Source organism: Pholcus phalangioides, unplaced genomic scaffold, assembly GCF_987345545.1.
Source record: "Pholcus phalangioides strain wild (caught in Gottingen) unplaced genomic scaffold, Ppha-v1.0 ptg000008l_1, whole genome shotgun sequence".
NCBI classification, from domain to species: Eukaryota; Metazoa; Arthropoda; class Arachnida; order Araneae; family Pholcidae; genus Pholcus; species Pholcus phalangioides.
This window is the reverse complement of record NW_028301601.1, coordinates 35,723,463-35,747,689: the sequence shown is the minus strand read 5'-3', so window position 1 is coordinate 35,747,689 and position 24,227 is coordinate 35,723,463. Positions and strand designations below refer to the sequence as shown.

At 34.4% G+C, this 24,227-nt stretch overlaps 1 protein-coding gene across 3 annotated transcripts; it reads right to left on the bottom strand.

Annotated features, from left to right (window-relative positions):
- Window positions 1-226: 226 nt before the first annotated feature.
- On the bottom strand, window positions 227-24,227 carry LOC149084220 (myosin light chain kinase, smooth muscle-like). Of its 3 annotated transcripts, none has more exons than XM_089234563.1 (11): window positions 24,005-24,227; window positions 21,752-21,803; window positions 15,208-15,304; window positions 13,158-13,364; window positions 12,780-12,921; window positions 8,582-8,781; window positions 6,384-6,536; window positions 5,134-5,179; window positions 3,635-3,709; window positions 2,427-2,495; window positions 227-416 (listed from the first exon to the last, which is right to left on the bottom strand). In XM_089234563.1, the coding sequence occupies exons 2-10, from the start codon at window positions 21,783-21,785 to the stop codon at window positions 2,445-2,447; spliced, it is 1,005 nt and encodes a 334-aa protein (XP_089090689.1). In that variant the 5' UTR covers window positions 21,786-21,803; window positions 24,005-24,227; the 3' UTR covers window positions 227-416; window positions 2,427-2,444. The 3 variants fall into 3 exon arrangements, with proteins under 3 accessions (XP_089090689.1, XP_089090691.1, XP_089090690.1); XM_089234565.1 differs by lacking the exon at window positions 24,005-24,227 and adding an exon at window positions 23,405-23,786; XM_089234564.1 differs by lacking the exon at window positions 24,005-24,227 and adding an exon at window positions 23,088-23,358.

Sequence of the window (24,227 nt, the reverse complement as noted above, 5' to 3'; positions counted from 1 at the left end):
GTAGATGGTGTAGGCTGGATAGGGAGGGTATGTAATGCGATCATCGCATTGTAGTACCTCAACAAACCAAGGATGGTGTTCGAGAGATTATTACTTTAATTTCCTAAATTGTTTGAATTATGCAATAGTAATTTCAATATTATCGTCTGTTAAAATAGATATATATATATATACCTATTATGTTATTATCAATGAAGATTTTTATAATAAATGAGTAACCCAAGGGGATATTTAATTTTTTTTATTCATTCAACATTTATCATAAAACAAATATTCACAATATTTCGAAAGACATTTTACATAACAACACCATATTGGGGGAAAGTCAGTTTTCCACTGTATGAATGAATTATTTTCGCATGTGGATTAAGATCATCTCTGCAATTACATCCCAGCTTCGTTGAGCAGACAAATCACTAAGAAAAAATAATAATAAGGATTATTCAATAAGAATTTCGTGAAACTTCTAGAAACAATATTAAATTGCGAAGATTGTGTGTGTGAGTATCACATTCCATTCAGCTGATCTTAACTTCCTCTGTTAGATTCGCCTTATCATAAGTTTCATATTCGTAATAGTTGTTTGCATTGCTTTAAAAAATTAAAGTCGGTTTTTTTTGTAGTTTGAATTTAAATCTATGAATAAAAAATTGATTGCTTTCAGTGGCCATATAACTTGCCATCGGAGATTTTTATCTGTGAAACACATTAACCACTTCACGTATAGGCTTTTGGCAACGAATTCGCATGATCTATATTCGAAGTAGTGCCAATAAATTTGAAAAAAAAAAACTCTTTCCCTGTTCGCTTGTTAGAAATAGAAGGGAAAGAAAAAATTATTGCTATAGATTTCTTTTCGCCCCTCACCATCACTTATGTGTTCGCGTTCTCTCTCTTATATATGTTACGGTAAAAGCTTGAAGAGTGGTAAAACCTAGGTTTTACCAATTCGAGTTGGTAAAAGCTGACATTTAGTAACTTTTAGTAAATTTTCTAATTTTTATAAATTTGAAAGCTTGGCATTTAGCAATCACAACGATTCCGATGCTAATTAAAATCTTAATTAATTAACTAATTTTCACGAATTTGAACGATTAATTAGTTAATTAATTAAGATTAAAATTAGCATCGGGATCGTTGTGATTACTAAATGACAAGCTTTCAAATTTATAAACATAAAAAAATTAGCAATTTTACTAATTTTTAAGCTTTCTCGCGAATTTGAACGACTAATTAGTTAATTAATTATGATCTTAATTAGCATCGAGATTGTTGTGATTGATAAATGAAAAGTTCAAATTTATGAAAATTAGAAAATTCGCATTTTTACCAATTTTCATGAAAGTTACTAAATGTCAGCTTTTACCGAAGTGCTTGGTAAAAACCCGAAATGTATACGTTTTCAAGCGTATTTCGGGCTTTTATTAAAACTCGACTTGGTAAAACCTAGGATTTACCGCTCTCCTACCGTAACATATATACAATGCCTCCACTGAGACGGGAAACTAAGAAACAAGGCCTCCGTCCAGTGCTGGACAGTTTTGTTTCTTTTCCTTTTATGGAATATGCAATATACACATAAAGAACCTCCACTGCGACCAGAATAATCAAACAGAGTCTCCGTTGACAGTGCTGGACATTCACATTTGAATATATTGTAGGATGTGTATGTAATAACTCTCACCTATATATTTAAAATGCATTAACTTCAAAAATAATACAGTAATTACTACAGAGACCTCGCTAATTTCGGCAATATCAGACCGGGATTGGCCGGATTACTAGAAGCCAATTAAAAAAACCCATTTAAATAATATAAACTTCAGCACACAGACATGCACAATGACATGTTTTCCTCTCTATGCTCGAAGTTAAAACCCGCCTATAAAACGTCGAACTCGCACACGACCGAATTACCGAGTCTACTGTACTAAATTTGCAAATTAAACAAGGAAATGTTCAATACTGTGGAATATGTTTATCAAAATTCAAGGAAGAATATTTTTTCTCCAAAAAATGTCATATTTTCTTGCTGATTAATGACTATTGATTGTGACGTTAGCATTCGAATTTTGATAAACGCATGGCTAAATATTTTCATTGAAATGCTCTTGAATGACAGATTGTGCAGAAAAACGGTGGATTACGATGCATTGATTTTATAATTCTACGGCCTATTTGGAAATACAATTAAATGTCAAGGAAGCTGATTTTTTGGAAATGAGGAAAGCCATAAGGAAAGCTGTTTTCTTGTTGCTTTGGGTAAAGAGCGCAGAGTTTTTTCTTCTCTGTTTTTCTTCGCACACTAAATTTCATAGTTCCGAAAACGTCGAACATCGTGCCACGTGGCTGTGCACTCGCTCTCTAAACTATCTATCATAATTTCATTATTATAAAAAATTGAAAAACAACGTTTTCCAACTTACATTATCGATCATCCGATCTCATATAGTGGCTCCCATAGCTTTCAGTGCGAGTAGAGCATTGACCGCCTTCTGCAAAAAAAGCGAAGAAAAATACGCAAACATCACATTCAAGCACGAACTGTAATAACATTGGAAAATAAAACGTGACTAAATGAAGGTAAAAAGTCTTTAAAGTTGAGTGGACTGACCGCATTTAGTAAAATTTATGTCTCCACATTTCAGATCATTGGTCAAAATTTTAAACAAAACTAACTCATACTGAGAAACTTTCTCAGTATATTTCAGACCGAAAAAATGTCATCTCTTCAAAACTAACTCATTCTTGACCGTTGTTCCAATTTATGACCATATTGCATAATTTTTTATACATATGATAACTGATTACTTGACTAATATATTTGAGAAGTTTACAAAAATTAGACAATAATTTAGCATGTTTTAATTTACAATTAATGCAAATTTCCAATTATTATAATTAATTAATATTAATTAATGAAATTTTCAATTGATGTGAATCAATTATTTTTCAGTTAAAATCGCTTGTAGTTATGATTTTGAGAAAAAACCTCATATAAAATGTGACAAAACAAATTCCAGAAATTTTCTTTTTACATTTTTAAAAAAGTTACTTCTGTACATGGTCATGAAAATAAAATTCAGGTCAAAAATCGGTAAAACATTTTCTGAATTTTTTTTTGATGTCATAAAAAATCATATTTCTTTGCAAACAAATTATAAAAAACTCATGGCAATCACTAGACTCCTTTATTTCTAAAAATGTTCGTTTTATACAAAAATATGAATTAAAATTAATTGAAAAAAATTTTAAACAAAGCGTTGCACAAATGTGACGTCACAGTTATAATTGGTTAGCAACGTTTATCTTAACAATGTTTATTGTTTTCAAACTTTCTCTCCGCATTCGAATAACGATATGTAAAATAGTTACGAATATTTAGATTGAATCGATTTAAATAAATCATGACTTCTCGTTTGTTAATTTCACATTAATTAAAAAATTATCAATATAAATAGTGTAACAGAGATCTGCAATATTTTAGGTCCGTAAATAATTCTAATATAACATCGTATCGAAATTTATTCAACATAACGGGAATAAGAAAAATATAGTGAATGAAATGATATGCGTCCGAATTTATTGTCGTTTCATAAAACTGAGTTATATTGAAATGAGATAATGAACGAACCTGCCATCTTCTTCGTATCACAAATCGCTTCAACTTCTTTTTATCCAACAGCGTATCTGTCTTCAGCTCGTCCTTCTGTTATAGAAAATTAATTCTTTGAATTTTGAATTCATTATTTACTACAATAAGATTTGATTCATTGCTAAAGCACATTGTTTTAATTCATTATTAATACAAATTGTTTTGAATTCCCTCTGTGAAATTATTTTTGATTCATTCTATAGAAAAGTAGTGAATTGAGTTCACTTTGTTAAAAAATATTATTCTTAATTAATTGCATTGTTTTGAATTTGTTTTTGGAAAATATTGTTTTTCCAATTTGTTGTTTAGATGTATTGTTTTCAATTTGTTGTTTAGATGTATTGTTTTCAATTTGTTGTTTAGATGTATTGTTTTCAATTTGTTGTTTATATGTATTGTTTTCAATTTGTTGTTTAGATGTATTGTTTTCAATTTGTTGTTTAGATGTATTGTTTTCAATTTGTTGTTTAGATGTATTGTTTTCAATTTGTTGTTTAGATGTATTGTTTTCAATTTGTTGTTTAGATGTATTGTTTTCAATTTGTTGTTTAGATGTATTGTTTTCAATTTGTTGTTTAGATGTATTGTTTTCAATTTGTTGTTTAGATGTATTGTTTTCAATTTGTTGTTTAGATGTATTGTTTTCAATTTGTTGTTTAGATGTATTGTTTTCAATTTGTTGTTTAGATGTATTGTTTTCAATTTGTTGTTTAGATGTATTGTTTTCAATTTGTTGTTTAGATGTATTGTTTTGAATTCACTGTTCAAAATTATCATTTAGATTAAAAACAAAATATCTAACAATAATGCATTGAAAAATAAATTTAACAATGACGGATTGTAATTTAAATGAATTTACAGTAATAAATTTCAGCAATGTACTTAAAACAATCCTTGTGATATCCCAATGCGATATTTTCTTAAGAATGCATTGGAATTTTGAAAGAAAGATATACAGTTGAATCCCGTTTTAACGAATACCATTATAACGAAAATCTCGTTTTAACGTAGATTTCTCTAACCTCTCCCTCCAGATAAGTTTATATAACAAAGTGATTTCTCCGGTCTCTTTGATTTCGTTATTACGGGATTCGACTATAATCATTGTTGAAAATGACTGTTTCGAATTAATTGCTAAAAGAGTATTGTTGAAAAGCAGGATTATTTCCGAAAATGATATAGGAAATATGAAACAATTATGGGAATATTTATAAAATAACATGTTTTTTTTTCCTTCATATATTCTCAGCACTTATCTATAATATTTGATTGATTTTTGCCAAATTGTGCATTTACACTGCCAAACAAGATCCGGAATGAATTCTAGGATACTTTGATTATAAAAAGCTGCAAATATATTCATTACTTATGACAGGAAAAGAGAGTCCTCTACAATTGTTACGGCATCATTTAAATATTTTCGTTTCATTTAAAATAAAATATTTATAAATAATTTGTGAGAAATATTTATTTCATACCTTCAGCCAAGCATGATTAAGACTCTCTTCTGCATCCATCCTTTTTCTATAAAAATAAAATACACAAAATTATAATAAATAAACTAGATATGAATATAAAGGCAATGTAATCAATGTGAAAAAAAATATTTAAATACAATTCATTTTTTCTAACTAAGAGCTATTTTATCAAAGTCAAAGAAATATAGGTAAATTATTTCACTAAAAATAAATATGAAAATACACGAATGAATACATGAACGCCAGAACTGTGCCGCCGGACTTATCCCGTTGCCGAGATCTCTTCCAGCCAGGCTTTGTGGCAGACTACGGAACACTTTATTATAAAGGGCCCTCAAACCTTTTAACATGATGAAACACTATGCTCTAGTAGTAATATAATTAAAAATAATATTTAACCATTGCTTTATTTTAATTTTTATGCATATTTTTGTTTGTATATGCTATCTTCTTCTGGTATAAAATTTTACATATCTCTATTAATTAGTTTTTTTTTTTCCGAATTTTTAAATGCTCTACCAAAAACAGCTTGGGTGCATGATAAAATAACATGACATCAATGCAGTTGAATAAGAATGGATTAAAAATAAAGGAAACTGTTCAGTTCATGAAATGAAGCAAGAAATTGAGATTTCATTGAAAGAGAGAGAAACAGAGAAAAAACTCAGTCTTATTTAAAATTACATACTTCAAATTTTAAATACTTTAATTCAAAAAAAATTTTAATTTAATTTTAGATGAGATCGAGTCACAATGAAAACTAAACCTTTTGCTTCATTTCATGAACTAAACAGTTTCTTTTATTTCGAATCGATTTTCGATTATATTGCCATGGTATTTTATCATGCTCAAGCTGTTTTCAATGCATTTTTTTTTTTTTTTGAAAACTTACAGAAAATTAAATATCTGAGATATGTAAATCTTTTTAACAGAATAGCATAGTAAAAACAAATAAGGACATTTCTAAAAATTTTGAAATAAATCAATAGTTAAATATTATTTTTAATGATATTTCTATTAGAGAGAGAGAGCAGAGTTTTCACCATGTTAAAAAGTATGAGACCCCTTATGTGAAGTAGAAAAGAAAATTGAAAACATATACAAGAATTTATAAACATGCAAAAAATAAAATATGAAAATTGAGAAAATAATTTTAAATTATATGTAGACTCTGACAGTATTTGAATCAACTACATTTTTTTTAGTTTTTCTTAATAATTTAGTAATCGAAATGATATAATTGAACTCACGTCATGTCCTTGATCAATAATTTCGATATGAAATCTTTAGCAACGTTAGATATCTTGTCGAAGCTTTCGTCGTCGAAGTCGAATTCCGCTTTTGTGACATTGCCCATTGTCTCTAGGTCAGAATCGCCCATGAAGGGCGAAAGTCCAGACAACCTAAAAATAAGGGCAGCGGATTATCACTCGACCCTAATGCAAATAATTCATCGATACCAAGTATCTAAGATATCGGGCATTGAACTGACAATAATGTATGTAGCTGGTCTGATGGGTATCCAGATACCACCGTGACGGCCCCATGCTCGGCTTGAGCCCCCCCCCCCCCTGCGCCTTCTCGTGGCATGAGAAAGGACAGAAAATATTCGCTAGTTTTTTTTTTTCTTTGCTGTAATAGAACGAGGTGGCTGTGCTTCAAATTTGAAAATGTTTATGAAAATCTAAATATTATATATGGGAAATAAGAAAAAATTTCCTTCCCGCAAAAGGCCACCCGTTAATATTTTAGAATTTTAGCACAAGACCCTGCGTCTGGTAAAGGCCGCGTTTAAACAGAATGGGCGAAATAAGTCTAGTTATGACTGAGGTGTTTGACTTTCTTCAACCGCAACCCAAAGTCTAAAACTCCATAAAATTCATGACTCATGAGTCTGCTTTTAAAAAATTGGAAAATTCTTAACAAATATTTCTAATTAAAAATATGTATAGTTTTCAAAATTGGTTAAACCAGTTCATGACATCTTAGAAGGTTGGCCAACAGGTCCTGAACCAAGGGATCCAAATATCACAGGGAAGCCCAAAATTATTGAAGGCTTCCTCTAATTCTAAAATTATTTCTTACATATATTCTGAATTTTCATTAATTCTATAGGCCTATGTATATATATAGAGAGATTTCATTAATTTTCAATTATTTTTCATAAAATCTGGAGTTATTTACAATTATTTTGGAAATGGTTTTATTAATACTGGAAATATGTTGTTCTTTCATTAATTAGAAATTCTCATCAAAAAGAATTTTCATTAATATTTTCATGTTTAAAAAAAGTAATGCAACAAATAGATGTTTTGACCGGATTCGAAGTCCTTTCGTACGACCCCCCATCTGAGGATTTCCTACAATCCAAGTTTGGATCGTCACCTATCGGTTAAGAACCCTTTAGCTATGGGGTTATGAAGCTTCTCACTTTAACGACCTGTCTGACCCCTATCGAAATTTACAAGGCACTTACCATGAATTTTCAAAATTTGCTCTTTTGAGCTTCTTATTTACAGTAAAATCTAACTGCAACGATACTCGATATAACGATAATTCCCTATACAACGATATTTTTTTTCAAATCTTCTTTAGAAATGTCTATACTCTAATGTTTAACTGCTACAGACGATAATCGGAACGGAATTTTTTTCTCTGTCCGCAGAGTATAGTGATATATCGAGGTTTCACTGCATATGAATGCGTCCCCCGCTTGCTTCATTTCTAACAAAACAGCGCTCGCAGAAAATATTTTTTTAAATAGTTTTAAAAAATAATTCTCACGCTTATTCCATAAATCGGGTAGATTTTACCACTTTACGGTCAAGAAAGTAATATTGCGTCCAAACGCCAGCGAAATAAACTCATAGAAGTTCTCTCCGTTTTCTTTCCTCTATCCTCATCCATCCTATCATTGTTGCAACCTTAGAATTATTTTTCCTCTTGGCTTTTTGGTATAAACTAATATAATGATTTGTTTTTCCATATGTGATGTATCATTCTTATATGAGTGAAATAGAAAGTTAGGGTGAGAGTGAAGAGAGAAGTCTACTTTGTGTACTTACATTCTTATAAACTTATCCATTATACTGTCTTGCTCTCATTTTCTTCCCTTCCATTTCATTTCTACTTTTTTTCTTTTCCTTTTTCTAACGTTTAGTTAGGTTACGACAACGTTACCATATTAGATCGCCGATTCGTCAAATAGGGAGCATCCGAATTTCTGGCCAATCGCTTGTAAGCGAAGGGATTATATATATATATAAATATCCAAAAATTAACTAGTGATAACTTATTTATAAAAGGTCTACTCTCATAATATCACAATATATTATTTTGTTAAAAAATCACTGCAGTCAAAATTAATTCAATGTTTTTATCCTGAAAATGAAAACTCGCATCATATTTTTCGTATGATATAATATAATGTTCAGAATTGTAAACTTACAGAACATAGCATATGACTCCGACGCTCCACATGTCCGTCGTGTACGAAACCTTGTCGAAGTTTACAACTTCCGGAGCTACGAACTCGGGAGTACCGAACAGGACCTGAAGTTTCTTCCCAGGTGAGAACTTCCTTGCAAGTCCAAAATCGATTATTTTTATTTGGTTGCCAGTCCTTGTTAAACACAGCACGTTCTCCGGCTGGAAATATTTTTTTAGGAAAAAAACAACATTATGTGTTACGACATGCTGAATGATTCATGTCATCTCAGATACGTCAATGATTCGATAGGTTATGTGAAGTAATATACACATCGGAGTCACATTATTGTAATCCCTTCCTATTTTCGACAACAACTACAGGGGTTGCACAAAATAATATGACCACCTGTGAAATGAAACAGAATCTTTATTAATAGGCTGTTGGCCCTCCTTTTTCATTAATTACAGCTTGTATCCGTCGTGGGATGGATAAATACAAGTCATGCACAACAGTCACAGGGACACGTAGCCACTCCTCCTGCAAAAAGGCTACCAATTCAGAACGTGTCTTTGGAGGTGGAAACCTCCATTTGGATTGCAAAATACCCCACAAAGGTTCAATTATATTAAGATAAGGGGACCGAGAGGGCCACACGAGGCGTTGTAGTTCATCATGGTGTTCATCAAGTCAGCTTCCAGCAGTGTGAATGGGCGAATTATCTTCTTGGAACACAGGTCGAGAATCAGGGAACAAATATTGCGCCAGTGGATGAAGATGGTCTGCCAGAATATTGACATAAACCGCTGCATTAATCGTCCTATCCAGGACAACAAGCGGGCTGAGACCACGGTTAGACGTCGCGCCCCACAGCATCACTGAACCCCCCCCCCCCCTTCATGCTTAACAGTAGGAAGGAGACAATCAACATCATAGGCTTGTGATGGCGTTCTCCGAACGTAAACACGTCCGTTAGTATGGAATAATGTGAACGACGATTCGTCTGACCAGATGACATTCTCCCATTGCCATTGTTGTTGTGTCCAATTCTTATGTTCGTGATACCATATTTGTCATTTCAAGGCATTGCATGGTGTCACCAGTGATTTTGGAATAGTCGCTCTACCTTGTATGTTTACTGCATGCAGTTCACGGCGGATAGTTTTTGTCCATACACCTTCCTGTAGATGTGTGTTCATCTCAGATGTTATCTGGGTTGCTGTTATCTTGTGCTTTCTGGCCACACAATCCGCTTCAAAACCCTTCTGTCTCTATCAGTCATCTTCGACTTTCGGCCACTGTTATGCTTGGTAGATGATGTCTTTCCCTGTTTGCTATAGGCTGTCATTACCATCGACACAGTAATTCTCCCGACACCAACAAGGGTGGCCGTTTTCACTACTGTGGCCCCGGCAAGACGGGCTCCAACAATCATGCCTCTTTCGAAAACTGTGAGGTCAGCCATAACGAAGTTTTAACGCCCCAATATGCATCGCATTCGAACGCCATCACGGCTACGACTAGACTTATGTGTGCACATTATCGCCCACTAAGTGGAACTTTCCCACACTAGAGGGTGGGCGTGTACGACAGGTTCCCTCGACATGGGCGAAGATACGGGGGGGGGGGCGTCATCAAAGGTGAAGTCGACTGATCTAATGCATATATGTATAGATGAATTGACATCATCATCATCGTTCTCCCCCAGCAATAATGACCGTGCCCCCCCCAGACCTCCAAGTTCATCCCCGCCTATGTCCCTGGAGTGTTGTTTTTTGCATAGATGTTCACATTATTTTGTCCAACCCCTGTACGTGTAGCTAATGAAATGTGGAAAGAGTCGCGAACTGTCTTGAGCGTAAAAATTAATCGTTACTGCCTCATTTTTGACAGCTGTTCGAATTTATAACCAAATTGCATAGTTTTTATATATGATAACTGTGGTTACTTGAATATTTGAGAAGTTTTTTAAAAAAATTAGGCATTAATTTAGTATGTTTTTCTTTATAATTTCACTTCTATATATATTCTAGGCGTCACAAACAAAACTAGCTCTGCTTTGGAATCACAAAAAACAGTGACACATGTGTATGGGGCCGTTCAAGTATGACGTCATCATCGATGGGGGGTGGGGAGTGAGGGGTTCCGATTTGCTGACTATTGATGACAAGGGGGAGGGGAGGTTTGGATAATGCTTACGTCAGCAACCACCCTTTATGAAAATATGAAAATATGAGTTGCATTCAGAGGAGCAGAGCTGATGACGAAATTTTGCTGACAAGGGGGGGGGGGGGGGAGGGGTCAGCGTTTTGCTGACTTTTGCTGATGGGGAGGGGGGTCAAAAATGGCTAAAAATTTGCTTACGTAATACTTGAACGGCCCCAATGTTCCAGTGTCAAAACTGGAACATTGTAATTTTTTAGCAAATTTTGAGCATTTTTTTAAATTGAAATCATACCTTTACGACTCCCGATTGATGAGATAAAGGCTGAATTAGAACTTACAGGAAACCCTGTATGCTGCATTTTTTGAAGGAAAGGGTGGTAAAATTGTCTGAGAAACATTGTTCTATATCAGTGATTCCCAATATGGGCGATGGCAAGTTCCAGGGAGGCTGTAGAAGCTACGAGTATAGCATAGGATCCTATGGGTTAGATTGCGTTGGGGGGGGGGGGCGATGGGACCAAAAAGGTTAGGAAACTAAGCTCTAAATCTTGAAGAAATTAATTCTTTGTGATGCCATCTAGTGATTAGCAAAAGGGTAATTAATGCCATTAAAACAGACGTTCAGACTCTAAATAATGTTTCATAACGTGATACTGGTACGAAGAAAATGAAATCATTATTCAAGAAAATAAACCTGTTAATTTGAACAAATAATATTAGTATATATAAACTTTTTTAGATTTGATTTAATGTGCTTATGAAGACAATCTACTTCCGATAATTATCAGTACGTCGTTGCAGGTACAGTAATTGTTTCTAATCCATGAACTAGTTGAATAACTTGGTAATCAGACATTGCAATAAATGTTAATTTCCAATTAATTGAATTGTTAATTAATATTAATTAATTAACTTTACTTAGTTAAAATAACTGGTAGAGTTTTGATTCTGCAAAAAATGACAAGTAACAAAAAAAATGTAAAATTAAATTAGGAATATTTTTCTTGCGTAGTTTCATGTCCTCGAATATACGTAAGCATCATTATAGTTTGATATCGATGACCACACAAAGAGAACAAAATTAGTATCTAGTCACCGAGCACATCATAAGTATCCAGACACATGCATGTTTAATTTGCACTGGAGTGAGAAATGACTCTCATTCGACTTTAACATTGAATTTCGAATATGTGGTGTATCTTGGCTACCTCCCAACGGGATGATCAGCTGGGAAGTAACCAACATTTACCCATTGAATATCAAGACATGATTCGTCGCTGCACAGCATCAGTGTCAACTTAATGCATGGGCCTTCTCGGGGTCCTCAAGTGCACAGTGCCTGATGAAATTAAAATCTTCTTAAAATTTTCTAGATTGAGCATTTATATTGATAATTGGTATAGTCAGGAATTACTAACCAGTTAAGGTGGCTCAGAAAAATTACTTTCAAGAGGCTTTAGAAAAATCATTTTGCCCGGGGTGGGGATGAGATAGATATGATAATACTAATACATCAGTCCTTTCCAGCACAACCTTAATTTGCGTACGCCTCCATTGTGGTCGAGCCTCACACAGCTGTACTACTACTCTCACCACACACAAACTCCGGCCATATCGCTTTACGTAATTTGCTGCCGTTAACGAGTTGAGTTGGAAATGAGGGCAGTATCTATCGGTGGAGCGCATCAAGCTCGTTAGGAAAAAAATTCTTGTTATCTATATTTTTCCCCCCGATATGAACCTAAGACCTGACGGCAACCTTCACGGCGGTAGACGAGCATTTTACCACCACGCCACTCGATCAAACAAGACACGCCAGGCCAGCAGCCGCAATGATTTTTGATTTTCATGCAGCATTATGGTAACTTCTGAATTGGGGGTAATGCACGTATTCCTACCCCGTTGAATTAGTGGGTTATGACCCTGTATTCCATTTCACCCCCTCTCATTTTGGCGGTAGAATCGATGTCGATCTTTTGTTTGTGAGTGAGAGAGAGAGAGAAACAAACATATTGACTGTCTTTAACGTCAGAAAAGCAATTTGAATATTTACTTTCATGTCTAAATGCAGGATACTCTGCTGATGAATGTATTGGACCCCTTCACAGATCTGTCGAACAAAAATTGAACATGCTTTTTCAGTCAAGACAAAGTCGTCACTTATCACGCGTTCAAAAAGCTCTCCTCCTTCGATACTGAAATAAGGTTTTAAAAAGAGTATATGCTTAGTCATATTATTCAATTAGTCATAAGATAAAATTTAAAAAAATCGATTATTCAGAAATTACTTGATAACAACTGACGGTGAAATTTCTCAGTACTATCAAAGATAGTTAGCTTTTACTCGTAACAGAAATTCATCCCACGGCAAGAAAGAGTCGTTTCTTTTAATTATTTACATCATTAGCATGAAGGATGTAATCGAGCTTACAGTTCAAGGATGAGGCACATCTCTTTCTTGCCGTCGTCGAATGCATCGTACAGTTGTAAGAGTCTCGGGTGCTGAAGACATTTCATGATCTCGACTTCTCTTTCGACTGCTTTCCTGTCCTCCGTCTTTGGAGTGATGATGAATTTGGCCGCTAATTTTCGGCCGGTCGTGATCTCCGTGCATCGGTATACGGTTCCGAATTTACCTCTGAAATAAAAAATTCATAATATTCAATTGAATGTCTAGTTATGTTTAAGATAAAGTCCGTTATAACGAGAGTAGACAATGACAAGAAAAAATTATCGTTATAACGAGATCTCACAAACACGAGAAAAAATTATCGTTATAACGAGATCTCACAAACACGAGAAAAATTGTCGTTATAGCGAGAGCTCACAAGCACGGGGAAAATTGCTGTTGGAACGACAGGTCTCAAAAAAGGGAAAATTGACATTATAACGAGAGATCACGAGTAAGGGAGAAATTACCGTTATAACGAGAGTTCACACCCACGGGAAAAATCGTCGTTATAACGAGAGCTCACAACCATGGAGAAAATTGCGGTTATAACGAGAGCTCATAATCAGGATAAAATTACCGTTATAACCACAGCTCATAATCATGGGGTGGTTGGCGTTATAATGGAATTCTCGTTATAAGATTTTTTTTGCTCTGTCAGGTTATTAATTGCAGAAGATCCCCACCATATCAGCATTGTAATCGTCTTTTATAGCTCAGTTCGTTCTAATATCAGTGAATGAACAGGACTCGTGTAATTCATTTTTGGGCTCAACATTTCATTCTCCGAAGACGTTTTCGCTTCAATATTGTTGTATTCTTAACCGCTTTACTAAGAAGGACGTAATATTGCGTCCAAACGCAAACAAATGGTGTGATGTGGTAAGGACATTACATAGAACAACGTCACTTGGAAAAATAGTCAACCTCGATACCTGCTGACAACTATTGGACAGCTGTAATACTGTAGATGATCTCTATCTGAGCCGCCCTTAGGGGTGTGCGACAGGTGTGGTCGCCCTCACTCATGGTAATACAAGTGAAAACAATATATATATTGTGATCTCTTACTTATATCTCTCAGTTATAAGACGATCGATTTTCTGCACTGCCGGTCAAAGATAATATCATAAGGAATTACATATAAAAGTTTGTCAAAAAGTCTTCTACAAAACAAGTAAAAAAAAACAACCAATAAGCCTATTAGTTTCATTCATTTTAATGTAACCAATACCTTAATTGGGTGAATTTTTCAAATTTTAGAAAAGAAGTTTTCTGGAACTTTTATAGCGTAATACCCCGGCCTAATAATGTCATTCGCTTATACGGCGTTTTCATACGACTTTTTTTGTTTCCTTGCACCGATACATAAAAATGAGTGATCTCTCTCTCTCTTAGTGTGTATCAACTTATTCAACTAGAGAAGTGTTCGCCACCCAGTGTGAATAAATGGAGCTAAAGGGATCCAGAGACCCGAATTAAGAGGGGGGGGGGGGGTCCCTAAGTTATACATTCTGAATGCTTTCTTCAATTCTTAAATAACTCCTTTTATCCTAAATTTTCATCAATTCGTGAATTTTATTCCGTTCTGAATTTTCATCAATTATTGTACTGTAATACATTGACATTTCTATTTTTTTTCGTTATATGTGAATCAATGTGTGATTTCTTAGAAAACCATAGCCAATCCAGTTTTTTTATTGTAAAATTCGTGTTCAGGACACCGAATTACATAAATGGCTATTTTTGTTCTGGACGCAAGTTTGTCGAAATTTGTTGTTCAGTGTATCATCGTCGGAAAATGTGTCGTCATTCTCGAAGAAAGTGATGGAAAAAATGGCGTTCTCAAGAATTTTTTCCATGTCGTAGCGAAAGCTTCCTATTTTCAATTCGCTATGACGGAGTATTTCTGGTATCGTTAAAAATCGGTTGCAAATCACTCGTTTTAGCGAGATTCCCGTTATAAGCTACTCGTCATATCGGACATTCACTGTATTTCATTCATTTAAAAAAAATCAAATCAAATTTTCACCTCCCAATCTCCTCGTGCAGTTTGTAATCTTTCTTGACGTCACATCCTACCTTCACGACGACATTCTTCGGTTCGAACGCTAGCTCGATATCAGCAACTGCAAGTTTCAATATGAATCACAGTAGGTTAAACTAGTTCTAAAAAATCTAAAGAGATTAGCTATATTTTGTGATAAGTTGTTAATCTGTTTTTCTATTCGGCATACACAGTGCAATACGACTTACCTTTTCGCAACCCCGTCGGATAATACGTTTTCTATCTGTAAGGCCAAGGTTATGCTATAAACTTTTGATAAAAAATCTTTTAAAAACATTGAAAAATGCAGTCAATATGCGTATCGGTTACATTCACTCGAATATAACCGGTACGCATATTGGTTGTATTTTCAAGTTTTGCAAAAGACATTTTATCAAACTCTTATAGTGTAATCCCGGTCTTAGAAAATTTAGATTTTTTCTGTAGATAATTGCATTAATATCATCCATTAATTTTTCTTAATGGATTTCTTAATCTTTTACATATTATTCAATGTAGTTTTGGACTATGGTAAATATCTAATTTTGGCTTTTTTAAAATTAATTCAAAAACTAAACAAAAAAAACTGATTTTAACACTTTCGAAATTTGAAAAAAAAGGTTCGATTCAATTATTAGTTCTTCACATTGATTTCAGCCGGAACAGCACTATATTAATGATTATTTAACACTTGGAAAAACACACATTTCAATCGAGTCTTGCTCACGACAGTATCAAATCTAAGTGCAAAACAAACAAACTGCAAAATGTTTTAGGTATTAGTGGTAATACCTAATGGGTTGAATAACAATGTTTTCTCAATCATTCAGAAATGGAAAACAATTACGACAGCCAATCGAAAAAGAAACGTCTGCAACGTAAATTTTGCATCACACGTACCCACAAGCGAATGCCAAAAGGTGAAGTGTCAAAATATTTGTATGATTCACATTTTTCTAAGAATTTAAAAATTCAGCTTTTACCATCATTTCAATTTTCTTGAATAATTAGTGAATATATAATTTTTTTTCCATCTCGCGCCCCCAAAAATGCTCTCCCACGTTTCCGGTTAAGAACCACTGTTTTATAGCATTCAAAAGGAAGAAAACGTTAAAAGAAATGAATTCGACAAAAGAATAGAAGAGGACGTAAATATTTACAGTTCAGCGTCTAGAAGAAATGAAAATACAATATTTCGTACCACTTTTTTTTCAAATACCAAACAAAAACGACGACGATACCTTGAACCTTTCTATGAAAAAAACTAAAAAGTTTACAAACTTCTCTCAGCCTGAATTAGCCGAGTCTCCTTTACGGATTTTGCATTTCGTGCGGCTATAATGCATTTGTAACGTTAGGAGAAAGCACCCACAGCGGAACTCCTTAAATAACCGCGCATCAGTCAACATATTTTACAGATGCCTAGGTTAGCAGTTTAACGGATAAAAATAAGCTCTTGTTTGGTTGTTCCATTTCGTTTCTCTTACATACGAGCATTTTTCTCTTGTGTTTGCCGAAAGGCTAAAAATGTTTGCGAGAATCGCTTTAGAAATTATAGGATGATTGAGGAGGTGTGAAAGTTATTCTAACTCGGTACTGAAAGAGTTTTACGAATTCGTTTTCACATTCATAAGTCGGTACTTAAGATTGGTTTCCATGAATGTTTGAGGTTTACAAAAAAAAGATAATTTACGACATTATCGCCTACTACGAATCTCATTCTCTTGCGTTATTACGAGAACAGGCCGTGTTGAGTTCAATAACAATATTTTCGAATTAACATCGATAATCTAACAATTAAGTAATCGGCATTGACTGTTTTGAGCAACATGTGACATGTTATAAAAACATGTGACAGACCATTTCTGACTATTAGTTCACAGTATAACCACAAAGAGCAACAGGCCTACAACAGTAAAATCTTCAATCATTACACTTCACTCATAGTTCTAAAAGTACGGGGCAGATAGCAGCACAATAACAAGCATTACACAGAAACAAGCTTCAAATTATGTTCACAACACGGACACGCACATTCCAATATGTACCAATCCGTTAGAAGTTCCACAGAGGAATATGGGGGAGGTGCATGTGGGAATTAGTAGGTCACAGTGTAGATTAAAGTTGAATACACAAATAATACAAGCTGTTCCCATAAATTCGTAAACAGTTTCGAAAATCATGAAAATTGAACGAATTGGTGTACATAATTGGGAACATAGGAGTAAAAATATTAGAAATATTGGGGAAGGGGACCTCAACCCTCCAATATTTCTATAGGTTGCTTCAGAGAAGGTGGATTTTTATTGGGGAGGAGGGCCTCGGGCTCATGGCCGGATACAAGTTAGTGCCTATGTATGTCAATGTCATTTTCGAAAAGTTATTCTCACAAAGGGGGGGGGGGACTTTTTTTGGCACAGTAAAAAAAAAAATTAGTATTTGTAGCATTAGTATGTCTATAGTGGGTGATGAACGTAAGTCCGGCATTAGTTGGAACATTCGAAGCGCGTTCGTAAGGCTTCAGCCGAAAATTCATGGCTGAGGTGAAAAAAAGAAATTAAAAAATAGTGGTTTATCCACTAAAATCAACATCACAATCAAAGCTTTATGTAAGTGTCAGTAAATTTCAGAAGAAAAGAAAAAATTTATGAAAAAAAGTGTAAATTTGATCATTTTCCCTAAATTTATCGCATTTACCAAGCGATTATGCATAATACCCAAGTGTCGCGTCGACGGAAAACTCGCTGTTTGTACGAAATATCATCGTACTATATGATATATTACATATGATAATTAATACCTGTATTGTATCATTATATCGGGGTACGATCTTAAAATTTGTCATCACTATATCGGGGTACGATCTTAAAATTTGTCATCACTATATCGGGGTGCGACTATATTCATCATACATACTAGGCTCATTTGTAATTTTTTTCATGTTTATCAAATATCACTAGGGTATATATATATATACATAATCACAGATAAAGGCGATAATTTTCAAATATTTATTAATTTTCGCAACGATACTTGGTTATTGTGCATAATCGCAGGTAAAAGTGGTAATTTGTTTTCGTATTTATCAAATTTACCAACTACTCCTGGGTATTAGGGGTCATTCATGTATTACGTTAGTATCGATGGGGGGTCCCGATTTGCTGACTTTTGATGACAAGGGGGGGGGGGAGGTTTGGATGACGCTTATACGTCATCAACTACTATTTATAAAAATATGAAACGTTCTTAATGGCATATTACTCGGTGCGCCAAAAACTAGAAAAGACTTTCCCTAGTTTGTGGGAAATTGAACTAACATTCTCTCTATTGATAAGTCCCCTACAGCGTCACTTTCGTGATCTCTAAATGTTTCGTGGATCCAAGTGCTCTGGAAATATGACCGGGCCGCTTAAGTGCTCTGGAAATGTGTCCGGGCCCCTTAAGTGCTCTGGAAATGTGTCCGGGCCGCTTAAGTGCTCTGGAAATGTCCATGTGGCGCATAACTTGAGTGATGTAGAACCGCACTGGGGCTGCTTAAGTGGTCTAAAACTGTGCCGCATGTCATTCAAGAATTCTCTAAAAGTACCACGGATCGCTTAAGTGTTCTGGAATTGTGTCGCAGGTCACTTAAGTGATCTGAAAATGCGTCGCTTAGTTGATTTTTACAAAATTAGGTTGGGGGGGGGGTAGGCCACATCAGATCTCCCAAGGATACATTTCGTCCACGAGACAAGGGTTTACCATGTATGAATCAGAGGGTGGGTCGCTAAATTTTTGAGTTTTAAGCCTTCAAATAGCATTGAAATTAACAGAAATTTATTATGTTAATCAATATATAAAGGTATTTTTTTCGATATTTTAATTTTTTACAACTATATTTTTGCATTAAAAAATGAATTTTTGATTGTCTAGGGGGGACGAGTTCCCTCGTACGTCCATGATCCTACCAATACGCATTAGGAGGTAGGGGGGCAGAGCTGACGAAACTTTGCTGACAAGAGGGTAAAAAATGGATAAAAATTTGCTAACGCAATACTTGACTGTTTCTTTATGCATATTCGCCGGAAAAGTGATAAATATACCAAACGTACTGAGACGATTAGTACGTACGCATAATAACCGGTTATTATGAATAACAACCGATTTATCACACATTTACCCAATATATATATATTTTTTGGTTCAACTGTTTGATATACGTTTGAAACATGGGGGGGGGGGGGACGTGCCCAATTTTTGTTATACGTTTACATATCATCAATAGAAAATATACGTACGTGCAGAGTGCTTGGAAAGTTCGCAAAGACGTTATAAATTAATTAAAAAAGAAACACATTATTGTAAAAAAAAAAAGTTGTGGTTTGTTTCAGTGGGATCAAAGGAAAAAACCTGTGTTTTTTTAAATTTAAGAAAAGAAATAAGTTTCAAAAATCCCCGGTAGAAGAAGTCGACATAAAATATTCGGAGCAGATTTATACAAACCCGGCTATCAATAAATTGGATGGATGCTTCTGCATTCTTAATGCGATCTGATTTCCATAATCTGCTTTATATACCGCACGTCATCAGCGTCATCTGTCGTTGCTTATTAGAATCTTTTTTAATTAAAAAGAGAATTCTGAACCCCTTTTGATTAACATTTTGTAAGCCATACTTTTCTTTTCTCATAATATATTATTTTTCCAATCGGCTTTTAAATTTTCAATGGACTTTTGAAGCACACTTTTTTGTGTTCATCAGCACGAAATTCTTAGGTGTGACCGTTCAATAGGGAATTGCAGCAACAGCGCTCTACAACAACCCAAGTTTTGAGGGGTTTTGAGCGCCTATACACAGCCAGAATTTAGGAAGTAACTGCAGTAATTGCGTTTTTTTATATGGCAAAATGTTTTAACAAAATTTGGCATGGTTTGATATAAGCTTATTTGTCTATACTTACCACTCTGCATTATTAAATTTGTCAAACAATCCAGATAAACGATACCACGTAGAGCTCTCAGGGCGGTGTCCTTGGCCCTCTGTTTCATAAATTGTGCATGATTTCCCAGTGCACAAAAACGAATTACCGCAACTTATGCTGATGATAGTGCAATAATTTGTGCAAATAAAAAGCCAAATAAAGCCTTATCAAATCGTCAAGAGATAGTGTAAAAAGTCGAAGAATGGCGTCTTAGAAGTCGGGCTAAAAAAATTATGTGGGTAACTGGAAATATGAGCATTTATAAACGTGCAAGGAAACATTATTCCTCCATCTGACACACATAAATACCTCGGTGTAATTTTCGATAAATGTCTTTCTTTCACCCATCACTGTTCTGAAGTTATTAAAAAAGCCAAGCAAGCCAGAGGGTGCCCTTAGCAAAACTTCCAGGCTTAATGAAGCCCTTTCTATCAACAACAAACTTATTTTGTATAAACTGATCGTAAGTCCTCCTGCCTGGATGCATGCTAGGAATTCTAATACAGGAAAACCTGTCTTTAACGGAACCTGTATTAAACGGGGGGAAAAAACCTGGTCCCGTGATTTCAATGCCAAAATACACATTATCAAAGCCTGGATTAAATGGAACTTGTCTAACGCGAGAAAGAAAATTCTGCCCTCTTAACAAAAAATTTTACAGAAACACTACGCGGACTGTGTTCTACGACCAATATATATACCAAAGGATCATACAAAATGTTATAGTTCTATCGAAATTTTTTGTGCAATTCTTGCTTGACAATGTGATTTCTACTTCACCCACCGTTAGAATTAGCAAAATTCATTTTCGTACTTGATGATATGGTTTTAAAAAGCCATATGTAGTGGTGCAGTTGCTGTAACAATTTTTTTCGGAAAAATCAGACTTTTTACGAGAGAAATCAGTGCAAGGGTTGGATTTTTAAATGATATGTAGAAAACTCACAAAATCGTACGTTTTCTGTGATCGCAGTGCTGAGCGGGGGGGGGGGAAGGAATGCCGAACAATTGAAGGGGGCGGGGGATTTATTGCCCAGGCAGAAAAATTTAGGGCTGCAAGTCACCGAATTTTAAAGTGGTCGGGTGCAGCAAAGTTATGTTGCCTTCCCCCTTCTCCAACAAAAATCCTAGTTACGGCTCTGGTGCTGAGCAAACATAGCCGACAATGTACAAACTGAACCTGACATGAAAAATATATTGACGCCCTCACTGAATGAATGAACGCCCTCACTGAATGAATGAACGCCCTCACTGAACATTTCAGAAAAGTAAAAAACGTAAATGTCGTCAATTCAGAGGAACAGTGAGGGAGTGAAGTTTTATACAGAGATGCTTCGAAACCCTATAAATTTAATAATTGTAGAGTAAATAATGCACATTACATTATTTTATGTATATTTGTAAATATTCACTGTATGATTTCTTTTCGCGCAAGTTTGCATTAGAAAATAACACCGCCTTTTAAAAGATAAATATTATTACACATATATCATAATAAACGAAATGTTTATGAATGCATTAGAGTTGATTGTAAAATTTCTCAAAAGTTAGAGAGAAGTAAGATCTTACCATCCTTTTCTTCGGTTTCATCAACATATATCATATTAGCTCATGAATAAATCTGAAAAAGAATTTGCATAAACATTATTAATTGTTTTGATTTCTGTAAAAATATAGATATACGCAAAGTCATATGCGTTATTTTTTCATATGTTATTGAGTAGACGCTACTTATTAGAATCATGAATAATGTTATCATTCGAATATTGTTATGATTATTGTTATCGCAAAGTATGGAACAGACCGACATCATAACATGGGAAAAATTCGTTTATGCTATTCATCCATTGATTACTTCAGTATAGTACTTCGGCTAATGCTATCAATTTCACCTATTTTCTTTTTTGCAGATTTTAAAATTAAGGTTGAACCCGATCCGTTTTTTATCCGTAACTTATCATAATCAACCTGCAAGATTATGCAACATGGGATGTTGCAAGGAAAAAATTCATGATTATGTAACAATATTTTAGGATGTCAGAAAGTGTACTCCGTCTTGTTTACAAACATTCCGTACTGGTTCACAATGCCCTATTTGGGCAGTAGTAGCCGCTATAATCCATTTACGCATAAAGATATTTTTACAATGGCCGCCTATCTGTAGTGGAACAAATTTAGTAACAATTTTAGTTTTAAAAAGAAAACAAAAACAAAAAAAACATTTCTTCAGTTCTTGATCAGTTTTTTTCATTTGACCAGATTCAGTGGTAAAACTTTTGCACAGGATCTATGGTACATTAAAAAAAATAACCGTAACTCGCAAAACATATTTTACAGTTCTATTCAAATTTCTCATAATGGCTGAATATTACCGATAAAAAAAATTCAGAATTTTAGCTTCAAACAAAAATATTTTGTTTTAGAACTATATGCTGAAAGAAAATGGCACGGTTGAACATTTTACAACCAGTAATGCGAAAGAGAAAAACCGAAATGTTCTGTTTTAATATGTCCTGTCCGTAACGAACAGAATGCAGGTTCATCGTTCTTAAATTGGAATTTCCTTCGAATATAGTTACCAATCAGTTACTGTTATTAGATATCATGTGATCATTTAAGACATATATACGATATGATCACATTAAGTAGCGTGCTCTGTATCATGAGAAATTTTGAAAAAAACGTTTATATATAAATAATTAACTTTATATATTTTCGAAATGGGCTATCGCAGGTTCAAAATGAAGAATAATAATTGATAAAAAGCTAACTAAGTAAGAATGCATAAAATTCATAAATCCTAAGCGAAACTTGTCATTGGAAACCATATTTTCCGGAGAATTTTTATACATTTCGAAACTAAATATCGACAAACAAGATGCACTTGACAAGAAAAGGAACATACCTCTTACATTCCAGTAAATAAGTATGAATATACTTGCACCAGCTAATTTCGTTAAGTCTGAATCATCGAGCAGATGAATGAACAGCTTCTCCGGATAGAAGCATAAGAACTCTCTAATATTTCTCTACCGCGTGTTATTGAACTTCGAGTTCAAAAACTGAGTGACGCAATTTTCCTGAGTCTCCGCGGGAGAAAATAAATAAATTTCACAAACTATATCTCAAGTCCTTTGCGACATCGAAGCGGACGTAAAAATATTTACGAACTGGTACGTCGCCGTTTCTAAATGAGAGCACATACGTAAGCAGGCTACTCACCTGAGCATACACACCTGGTCGCTCTACAACTTCCGTCATCACGCTGCAAAATCCATATTTGATACTTCAATCTCTATCCGACGTCTTCCATAATAAATATCGAGGAGAAACTAACATTAATGTTCAAATTTATGGTATGAAAATAGCGGTGGAACTGGTCTTATTCAATGACTTTATAAGAACCGTCTGTGCTGATTTTAATAGTGATGATGGTGAGCCCATGATAGCTCATGTGGAATATCAGAGGTGCATCAACCGTGAAGGGTGAGGGCACATCACATGCTCGTTCTTTCTCAATTAGAGGGCGAGCTGTTCGTCAGTAGAAGCGATTAGTCAGGAAAAGGATATGTATAATCAGAGCTTAACAAGTGTAAACAACACACACTGACGGGGAAAAAAAAATACTTAGCATCTCAACCCTCAAAAAAACACTCTAAAAATACACCACTTCAGCAAAATAAATGCAAGGAAACTAGGATAAAGAGAATTAAAAAAATATATATATCAATTGAGAATAAAAAACATCTTTTGAACCAGTAAACACCTACACGATGTTGTTGAGCTCTTAAAAGAAAAAAAAAATAATGACTATGTACTTACTATTGGGAAAAAGAAGCATTCAGTTTTTATATTTTGCTTTCACTAGATTAAGAAATATTCCCGAGAAATATTTCGAGATTTTTAATGGATAAGCAAAAAGTAGCAGCGGCAGTAAGTCGTCTCTTATGTAACATTGCAGACTAAAGAGCAGTTTGCGCGTCCAATTTTGTGTGTAGGGATCAGACACGCACCACACTCTACATCCGAGTGTGCCAACATCTGT

Excerpts from the sequence above, each read along its gene's own strand:
- LOC149084220 (XM_089234563.1), bottom strand. The coding sequence starts at position 21,785 with ATGATATATGTTGATGAAACCGAAGAAAAGGATG. Across the intron at positions 6,537-8,581 it reads GGAGTCATATGCTATGTTCT|GTTGTCTGGACTTTCGCCCT; the intron begins GTAAGTTTACAA and ends CCTTATTTTTAG. Across the intron at positions 3,710-5,133 it reads TTAATCATGCTTGGCTGAAG|AAGGACGAGCTGAAGACAGA; the intron begins GTATGAAATAAA and ends TTTCTATAACAG.